At 35.0% G+C, this 10,865-nt stretch overlaps 2 protein-coding genes and 1 non-coding gene across 3 annotated transcripts in view; 2 read left to right on the top strand and 1 right to left on the bottom strand.

Annotated features, from left to right (window-relative positions):
- Nucleotides 1-2,623, top strand: part of LOC113237517 — a 9,432-nt gene extending 6,809 nt beyond the window's left edge. Inside the window, exon 4 of the mRNA XM_026474031.1 lies at nt 1,386-2,623. Coding sequence (XP_026329816.1) covers nt 1,386-1,783 — 398 coding nt within the window. The 3' untranslated portion in view covers nt 1,784-2,623. The remainder of the gene's footprint in view (nt 1-1,385) is intronic.
- Nucleotides 2,624-4,857: 2,234 nt separating this feature from the next.
- On the bottom strand, nt 4,858-4,928 carry Trnag-gcc. Its single transcript has one exon. It is a non-coding gene; the product is annotated as a tRNA-Gly (tRNA).
- Nucleotides 4,929-9,665: 4,737 nt separating this feature from the next.
- LOC113237269 overlaps nt 9,666-10,865 on the top strand; it is a 311,655-nt gene continuing 310,455 nt past the window's right edge. The window contains exon 1 of the mRNA XM_026473658.1: nt 9,666-9,769. Coding sequence (XP_026329443.1) covers nt 9,732-9,769 — 38 coding nt within the window. The 5' untranslated portion in view covers nt 9,666-9,731. The remainder of the gene's footprint in view (nt 9,770-10,865) is intronic.

Raw genomic sequence — 10,865 nt, 5'->3', positions numbered from 1 at the left:
AGAGAGAGAGAGAGAGAGAGAGAGAGAGAGAGAGAGAGAGAGAGAGAAATAAATGAAGAATATTTTTTGTTTGGTTAACTTGGTTAATGAACTTTCTTTACAAACTTATACCTAAGAGAGCCGTTGTTTTCTGTACCTTCTGCACATTCTTGTTATGGTGACAGTTAACTTTGATATGTGTGACGCTAACATGCTACCATCACTGACATCAGAATTAACACCTCAACAATTACCCCGCCTGGTGTTTTTTAACTGATTTACCCAGTTTGGGCTCATGGCCCGTATATACAAAGCTCAAACATTTGCTGTATGTGGGTGTTAAGAGATAACTGACACGCCTTATTGTTATTATTACTACAAACCACGGAAATAAGGCAAAACACCAATACTATCAATGGGTCAAAATAAATAATAATAGAAAATAATTTATTAAATCACCCATCCGACGTGATGACAATCCATAAGTCAACATAGAGACATAGAGAGAGAGAAGAGGGCTATCTCGATTCGGTGTAACATGCTCGCCAAAAGATTTACGTAGTAATACTAAATGTAGTAACGAGGTGAAGCTTTTCCAGGCTTATTGTCAGTGCTTTTACACCTGTCAATTGTGGGTTAACTTCAAAAGAGCGAGCCTAAGTACTCTAAGGGTCGTATTCCAGAACTCTACTCAATGCTCAAGTCAGTACTTGAGCAGACTTGAGTATGATTTCAAGCACTTGAAATACGACCCTAATGGCAAGGACTTGAGTATGATTTTCAGTGCTTTAAATCATACTCAAGTCCTGCCTTGAGCATTGAGTAGGGTTCTGGAATACGACCCTAAGAGTGCAATACAATGACGCGTTCGACATTTTTATAAAGTTATTATGCTACTGCAGTGCATCGACCATGTTCGCCGAGGAGGGATTACCTGATTTCTTCGCTGTTGTCAGGGCTTGTATTGCTTCCTTTTGGGACAGATTGCGTTGTTCATGCAATTCTCTGCTTTTCTTGCGTTCTGATCACGGCATATTGAGATCTATTTCCATTCACCGCGACGCAAACAGGAAATAGATTAGACGAAGACCTATATGGGTCATACCTTATTACTTTATTCTATTTTACTACTATGTTTTATACTTGACTATTATCATTATTGTTCCATTATACCACATTATATAAAATACGTAAAATGGGATTTTTGCCTGAAAATAAACAATTATTATTATAAGTCAGTTACTGGTCATAGCCAAGATCTCATCAAGCTCGTCACTTTAAATCTCTTACATATTAAGTGTCAAGTTTGACCTTGTATATTTCCAAAGTTTCAGACGCACGTATTATGCTATTTCTACAGATACATCGTGTAGCTTAGGTATTTCATAATATTTAATTTCTTTCAGATTGTAAAATACCGATCAACTTGGAGGATTGCGATACGGTGGAATATGTATATACCTTTAACAATGACGTGGAAAAGTGTCAAGAGGTCGAATGGAAGGGATGTGAGACGTATAACAAGTTTGATGACCTCGATTCCTGCATAGAAGCTTGCAAAGGTTTCATGGAAAACCCTGCTGAGATAAATGAAAGTGAAACTGATGGTTCACAAGAGGACGATTACGAAGGCGCAGCTATAACGTTAGCTACTTTACCGGATGATTATGAAGGTGATGGTGATGACTCATCAGAAAATGCTGATAATGAGAATGATGATATCGGTGTTGATAATAATGGACGTACAAATGACAGCCGGGGTGAGATAGAAGACAATAGTGTAACTGACGGAGATAATGCGTGAAAGGCCGAAACGAGCTGAAGCTAACGGAGTCCCCAAAACTGCCTTACAAAACAACTAAAGTATAGGCGTTAAACTCTTCGTCAAATACTTGGGTACTTAACGAAGATTTTAACACTTAAACTTTTTTTAAACTTGATGTATGAAATTAAACGCATGACTATAGTAGTTTTGCATGAAAGGTAACAAAAAGGTAACAAAAAGAAACTGATCCAACCATAGAATCGTCAATTAATTAATTAAATTATTCAATTTGTTCAATTGAATCAGTTGGAATAAAGTTTAAAGGTTAAAAGTTTATTTTGTTTTTCCGCTGCTGATTACTAACAAAAAATATGTGATTTAATACTGAGTGACATTAGCCAAAAGCCGTTGTTCCAGTGATAAATACAAACCTAATTAGTATGCAAATAAAAAACCCTAATCAAGCCAAATTGTCGATAAAAGCACAGCACCCGAAAACATGAAAGAATGACGAATGGTCGGTGAACGGAGAAACAAAATAACGGACTCAGCTTCACTTAGCGTAAAAATTTCAAAATCAAAGAATTAATATAAGTGAAGAATTAAAATGTTTAGTATTGTGTTAAAAATATGTGAAAACATCGTATAAATTTAATTTATTAGTTTGCTAAATCGATTTTTAGAGAAACGCGCGTCATCTGCGCTTATATGCGCCGCAGACGCGCTGTAATGAATCGACTCAAACGCGCACAAACATCGCGTTTCAGCAACAAGCTTACTCCACTGGAGTTTACACTTAGAATTTAATGTAGTTTCTTTATTTCAAAAACTAACTGAAATTAACAAACAAAACTAAATTTGAAACTATCTTTTATCAAAATGCGCGATTACGTATCGCGCGGCTAATAATAATAATAATAACTCACACACTCAATGGGCCCGCACTAGGGAAACCCTATATCGCGGGTACCATGGACACACACATAGGTAGACAACCACAAATTACACTCATACTCACGAGAGAAATAAATGTAAGCCATTCAAATATTTCTCCCGGCTCGGGAATCGAACCCAAGTCCTCTGCGTGGCAGCATGGTAACCGTTCGGTCACTAAGGCAGTTACGACTACAACGCGTCCTCGTACATAAGCGCAGATGACGCGCGTTTACGTCTAAGTAAGACATTCGTTATTTAAAAACTGAAACATTGGTATTGAAACTTTTTACAACCAAAGTGTGTTAGCTTACGAATAAATATGGCATACTTAGACTACTTGGTTTTTCTTACATGACCTGTAAAATTAAGTCTATCATTCCGAAATCACAAGTATTTATTCCTTGAAACCCGAACTTTTCAAAAAATATCCCGATAAGTACAATAAGCGTCATTTTTCTGACAAGAACGAGCAAGAAGTTCTAAGAGTTGCATAAATGCAATGGAATAAATACACTTTGAATTAAATTTGTGTGGAATCTAAAGCCAAGTCACTTTCCATACATTTTCCAGCTCCATCCATCCAGCTCGTTTGCACGAACTTCATCCGGTACTCAAAAGGCTAGTGCCTTGGGTGAGCTGTCCCGGGTGCTTGTAGGTACTGCATTAGCACGAGGACAATGATAATTATATAACGATTCAGTCAGTAGAGCTTGTGAAAGAGTTCGTCCAGGATAGTACTGCCACCTTACCTATTTCTGATGCCAAGCGGTAATGTGGGAACTACTGCGTTACGGTTTTGAATGGTAAGGGTGCAGGAGAAATTACAGGCACATGGGACTTGTCAATTTATGTCTTAGAGTTACAGGCGCAGTGGCAGTACCGCTCAGATCTCTGCGATTTAAATCTAAGTGACACTGCAACTACTAATGGACAGGCGTGTCGCTTACCACCGGGATTGTTTTAATAAAATAAAGTAATAATCTTAGAATAATAACGCATAGAAACCTAGTCCGCACACGCTAAGTGAGGCAAATTGAAACGCTCCCATAGGACCTACATGAGCGGGCGGGCCTTCCGTGCTCAAGGTCATTGCACCGCGAACAGCTCAAGAATTTTAGCTAAAAATGACGAAATGTGCGGTAAACGAGTGTAAAAATACGTCAGACAAACATAAAATACATACTAACATCACATTCCACAAGGAAGTAACGCGTTTCAACTTATATTTTTATATAATTATTCACTAAACCCGAAAATTAACCTACTACTAAAACTAGACTACATGAATTTGATTTTTGCCTCACTTGTGACAGTTCGTTTGATATGAAACTATCATTCTATGCGTTATTATACTAAGGTAATAATCATCTCAGTACAGAGTACTAAAAAAAACCGACATCATAATTTCGTGGAATTACATCTTTTTCAACATTATCATCTTTTTTACATTTTTTTCAATTTGCCCAGGTTTTTTTAAATTCCGTTAAAAAAAACTGTGCGAAAGTGGATTCATCTCCTAAGTTCGCCACCCTTAGAGGTTGCATATTTTCTTCAAATTGAAATAAGACTACTATCGAGGTACTACCCTCTTTCCAACAAAAAAAGAATCACCAAAATAAAAAAAAAAGTCGAATTGAGAACCTCCTCCTTTTGTGAAGTCGGTTCAAAAGTATATTTCTTGTTTTTACGACCAGTTGACATTTTTTTGTAAAATAACTGAGCAAGCCTTCCGCATACTTCCAAAAGTTCGTCCACGTCATTAACTTCGATACTGGTAAAATTGCCCCTGAATGTGTAAATAAAATCGCCATAAAAAAAGCATACCTAAATACGAAGAAAGGTTTAGGATCCGTAATACTTATTCCATAGTCGCATTCTACGGTAACGTGGACACATCAATATAAAACACAGAAAAAAATTCATTTGAATACTTAAAACAAACCAATGTAACTTAACCCTACCCTCGGGTAATAAAGTTCAAGGTCATCAGTCCCATTGCCACCCTTTGTGATTGGGCACTTTGTTAATACATCTTTGTCGCACGTTTTTTATATAGAGTGGTACGACAACATCAGTTCTATTAGTAATCTTCCGTTCTGAATTTCTGAATCAGTAAAAATTTTTTAACCGAAAATTGCAAGACTGAAAAAAAAAAAAACCAACCGCATAAGAAACAATGCATCGGCCGGGAATCGAACCCGGGCCGCCCGCGTGGCAGGCGAGCATTCTACCACTGAACCACCGATGCTAGTACTCAATTGTATGAACTTAGTCATCACATGTTACCGCGACGCCATTCTATGTTAATAAAAATTAATATTTTTTAGTTGCTTTTCATAGATTGCAGATGTACTTTCAAAATTCCGTGAAATATAGTAATAGAAAACACAGATAAAGTAATACCAAGAACAGCAATACAAAAACTCTTCTTACAGTAGAAGCAGATATACATACATAATTATTACACAGGTGTTATTTATATAGATTTATGTGGTTATTTATTTGGATTACTACATTAATAACACCGCCACACATATGTATACGCCAACATATACACGGAACTTAATTTACTACAAAGTATGCTTCAATATTAATTTAATTAAATACCTATTATATTAATCCGATTGTTTAAATATCGTTTTCTTTATTATTTGTGAAACTCAATATAACCCGTCTGTTGTCTTTTATTTATTTTGTATTTGTTCTTGTGTGAAATATAGAGTTCTATTTTGTCCTATATTTTTTGAAGTCCTAGGGCCGTATTCTAGAACTCTACTCAATGCTCAAGTCAGGATTTGAGTATAGTTTAAAGCAATTCATATCATACTCAAGTCCCTGCCATTAGGGTCGTATTTCCAGTGCTTGTGTTTCCATTGCAATCCTGACTTGAGCATTGAGTAGAGTTCTAGAATACGACCCTTAGTTTGACATACCGCCCTCCCAAGCAGAGGCCTGGTTCGAGTCCAGGCTTGTATGTACATTCAAATGAGTCAGAAAAAACGGTACACTTATTTAGATTACCCACATTCAATGTGCTTTATCTATTGTGTTTGTATAACAAACATTCATCTTCTTCATCAAATTCCATCTTTTTAATACCCGACGCAAAGAGATAAAAGTTACAACTTTGAAACCGTTGTTTACGTATCTGTAAGAATTTTTATTTTATTTTTGGGGAACAAACAGTTTACAATTTGTGTACAAGATTATATATTATATAAAATTTTATAAACTTTTTTTATACAAGATTGTATAAAAAAAGTTATCACTTAAACCGGCAGAGTTTCCACGCCACGCCACGTTTAACACGCCGTTAGTTCCATCACGCCACCGCTAGATGGCAGTAGTTGTACCCTGATCCGCACTATCGTTTTGTTAACTTCAATAGTATAAGTCAATTTATACTTTTAATATAAGTCACCTCATAATGTTTTGTATTTTCAATGGAAAGAAATTCGATGAATGACTGGTTTTGTTTCTACTGCTATAGCATTTGTATGGCATTAAAAGGCTCTCAAGTTAACTTAGCTTGGGCACTGAACCTTGTGCTTTCATGTCAGTGAGACACAATGTTGATTCCCAGGCTGCACAAACTATTTGTTTTTGCCATTGACTTGTTTTTGCCTTCTAATTAATACACGCCTTGTCCACAAAGTCTGCGTCTCTATTTTCTACGCACCCCCTGCGCCGACCACTCTACACTTAGTTTTTTTTTAAACACTAAGAAAATAATAAAAAACAAACATAAAAAGAAATAAACTACAAAAAAGCAAATAACATAAAATGATTCTTCATAAATACGTATGTCATTATTGTTCGTAAGTATATCAGTTCTCTGTATCGTATCTCCCAAACGGCAGCACTGGTTTGAAAGCTTTTTTTTTATTTCAAAGCAATTTGTAGTCCATTTCACACCGGATGAGTCATGTGACATTTCCAATTTTTACGTTGTACGCATACTTTTTCTAACTAATCTCTCAGCCAGGTTACACAAAGACAGCAAATTTGTCACAATTTACCAAAAACAAACAATATTCGTTGCAGATGTAATTTTAAATAAAAATTACAGTAACATGTTAAGTAGAAATAAAATGGAATGATAAAGATGAAAATAAATTACCCCAATTACTTGATGCATGAAACGGAATATTTTATCCATAGAGATTTACATCATAAAATAGATAAATTGAACCAGCGATTGTGTATCTCGCGTCAATAAGAGTGCATGCACCTTGTACCTACGCGGGTCTTTTCCTTTTGTTTTAAGCTTATCGTGATGTTTTTGGTGTAATTATACAAATTTCGTTTATTGCTGTTGATTTTACACTTTGTTGTTGACTTTTTGTTTGGTTGTTGTTGATTATTCATTTGTTGTGAAGTTTTCTTTGGTAAATTAAGTAAATAACATAATAATGGAATCTTTTTTATTTTGTTTATTGTCTTTTCTTAAATTATTTTCAATGAATTTAAATCTATTTTTGATTCGATTTTACATGACGACATCTCTAGAAATTTCAAATCTCAAACGTTACCGGAATTATGCTATGTGAAATGAATTATGATAGGGATGGTACGTACATAGTATTTTTGATTATTTTTGACGAACATTGGTACACATGTTAAAAGATCACATAACAACAAACAGTAGCAGTGGTTAGTCACACCACACGCGTGCCAACTGTAGGCCTAGTTAGGCCTTCTTGAGCTTAGTTCGCCAATTTCGCTTTGTCGATATGGTTGTATCAATCTTTCCAAAAAAAATATCTTATTGTGCTGTTTTGGAGTGCTAAAAAACCCGGGCGGTTGTTGTTTGATTGAGTTTTAACCCACTGCCTATCTCTGAACGTGTGTAAATACATTCTGTAACAAATGAATTTGTTCGTGTTGAAAAGTAATAATAATTAAACAATGTAAAATTTCGGGTCATTGCAACTATAGTACACACAGAAACAAACTCGTCATTTATTTACACGAATTTGAACGCTATTTAAATAGAAAAAGGTATAATTTTCAACGTATTTATTTGTTTCTAAATGTTTGTTTATCAACAGTTGTGGTCTACCGAACGAATTATTTAGACAACTGTACGAGAAATTCGAACAATTGTAATTTAGTGAAGGCGTAACAAAAAACATGAGACGAATAGTTTTGGCAGGTGTGCCTTGGAATTTAGGCTATATCTATACGAGAATTTGGTTAAGTTCGTTCACTTCGGGAATGTGATTTTGAGTAGTATTTCGATAGTCTTATTAATTGAAATTTATTTTATTTATTTATTCACTGCAATAGTCGAAGTATTTGAACGCAAACCAAATTGTAGGAGGTGAAATATGGGTGGCCACACTCGCGTCCCGAAATTCGCGCGTTGAAAATTAATAATATAATAAAATAAGAAAGGATGGAGAAAATTTCACACACACATCCGACGTTGACAAGCGCCCAATGGAAAGTGACGGAACATCGGGCGGGCGGCCCGCAGAGCAATTTACAAGTTTTTGGAAACATGTGAAATTAATAACTAGAAGGTTTCAGTTGAAAACCAAAATTTTGCAGGTTCTATATAGAAAACTAAACAGAAACCTCAATATAAAAATTATGTGCATTAATATGTTTTAGACTTTTACTTTACCTGCTTTCAGGATTTTGTATGGTCTGGTAAAGTACATCATATCGTGCAACAAATTAGCACAATCAGCCCTTAAATTTTGCATTCAATAAGCTCAGTTCAATAATATCAATAAATAACGCACACACTCAACATAGCAACAATAATAATATAATACGCGCCATTGTCACTGAATAAACGAATATCTACAGGAATTATAATTAGTAAGACGGGAGAAGTGAGGAAGAGGGCAATTTAATTTAAAAATCTCGAAGTTAGAGGTCACCGCGAGATGGCGCTAGAATGCAAGATGGCGCCAATACAGCAGCTGATCGACCGCGCACCTGACGTTCTCCCGGTCAACACACAGTGTACAAACAAGACAGTATGTTATTATGCTTTTCCTACAGCCAATGTAAACTGGTTGTAGAGCTCTAAGTGATAAAGAACGGACGACTTGGTGAAGGTCAAGTGGAAAAATATATATCGGACCATTTATGTTGATTGGGTAACGTAGGTCCCGTAACTTAGGTTTAATTTTCGATAGGACCAAGAAACTAAAATTTCTAAACTAGTTGTGAGTTGAATGTTCTGGACAGTGCCCCAGAGTGCATTTCATGGCTTGTCATAGTGCAGGGAATTCTCTAGTTTGAAGAAACGTATGCCTATTGGTATATAGTTGTCTGACCTTAATAAAATATTTATTGTGGTTATCAACGTGTGTGTACAAATGTGACCAATGATGCTGGTGTTGTAAAATTAATTTTTTGACACTATTTCCGCTCATATACAAACATATAAATTGATATTATATGTATAAAGATCGGCCAATGTTCTAATGAAATAAATAATTGCCATTGAAACTGATAATTTATTTACGTATCGTAACGAATTAATGATATTTTACTGTTGCAAACATAGTCTACTCTCTCTCGCGCGATAACGAAATTGACTCAGTCGCGCGTTGACGGGCGAGCGAGTACGTCGTGTCGTCCGGAAATCATTCTTTGTTTTTTTTAAATTATGATTACGATCGAATGCCGAAAATGCGTCATCTGATGATTTTGAAATTCGAATTTTAAATTCGACGGAATGCAGCTTTGTAATTAAGTCCATGTTCTGTTATCGATAAGAAATATCGATTTTGAATTGTGGTCAGTGTCTAGGTCACTAGATTAGGAATTCTAATGTTTGTCTCTGTGCAATTATTTATGTGATTTAAATCCAATGTCAATAACTGGTCGTTAGTGAGATTTGTCAATTTCTTAATACTTTTGGCAAGGAAGTGCGTAATTTCGTGTAGTGTTGTTGTTGTGAATAGTCATATACAAAATTATTTAGTTCGTATCGTATAAAAGTGATGTCGTAGCTTGTATAGTTTCTTCAATCGTTAGTGAAATAGAAAATTTTAATTAAGAATTAGTTTAGTGCTATAAGGATTTCAAGATGTTTGGAGTTTTTATGAAGCGCTGGAAACCTAAAAGGTACGTTGCACAATAAGCTTTAACAAAAACACAACAAAAACACTTTATTATTACACAATAATAACGTGAAGAAATTAGACAATGTATTTTTTTAGCAATATATTCCCATAGACCCCAGCCATATATTATATGAAAAACCTATAAACGACAGTTTTCCAAAAATTTAACATTGAATATCGTCACTTTATTAGTAAAGGACCAACTTGGTGCATGGATTGGTAAAATACATGCGTGACATGCAATTTGATTAGATAATAAAATACGCTTTGAATTCGTCACCAATGTTTAAATTTTATTTCAGTTAAAATAGATTATTAGATTACTGATAATTTATTTTAATTACTAATTCTTTCTTAATTTCCGAGACATATAATTATGTAGGTGCGTACGTTTGCTTCTTTAGTAGAGGGGGGAAAAAAACAAAAAAGAAATAGTCCGAGATGATTTTTAAATGTACATTTCATTACGTTCCAAGTTTAAAATTTTATTTAGAATTCAATTTGTTAAGCATTGACCTATTTATGGTAGGTCAATGTTGTTAAGAAAGATTTTATGTCTCTTATCAAGTTCTGAATGAATATTAATTTGAGAAGTATATTAACATTGTGTATCTAACAGCGAACTTACCAGGTAAAGCATGAAAACCAGCAATTGATTTGTTTCCTTCAATACAGTTATTATTAGTTTTTATTCAATATTTTGAATAGCACGGGTACTGCTGTGACAATACGTACCCTGGCTGTACATAGTAAAACCAATTTCAAAAGTGCATTTATCACGAGTCACGAAAAGAAAACGATATTCATGAAACAAATTATAATATCAAGTGACGAGACGAAAATGTCGTGCACCTGATGGTAAGCGACGCGCCTGTCCTTTATATAACAACAGTTGCATTGTGACACAAAACTTTAAATCGCAAATATTTGATGGGCACTGCCACTGCTCCCGTCATCCTGGGACATAAAGTTGATAAGTTCTATGTGCCCGTAATTTGACCAGGGCCCCAATTTGCCTGATTTTCTTCTGAGACTATATTGCAATTATGATAACATTTGTTATTCTGCTAGAATCTAGTTGCAATGGCAGTTGAGTA

Source organism: Hyposmocoma kahamanoa, unplaced genomic scaffold (genome assembly GCF_003589595.1).
Source record: "Hyposmocoma kahamanoa isolate Upper Pololo Valley unplaced genomic scaffold, ASM358959v1 93, whole genome shotgun sequence".
Lineage (NCBI taxonomy): Eukaryota > Metazoa > Arthropoda > Insecta > Lepidoptera > Cosmopterigidae > Hyposmocoma > Hyposmocoma kahamanoa.
The sequence above is the reverse complement of the archived record's forward strand: the minus strand, read 5'-3'. Positions and strand labels throughout refer to the sequence as shown.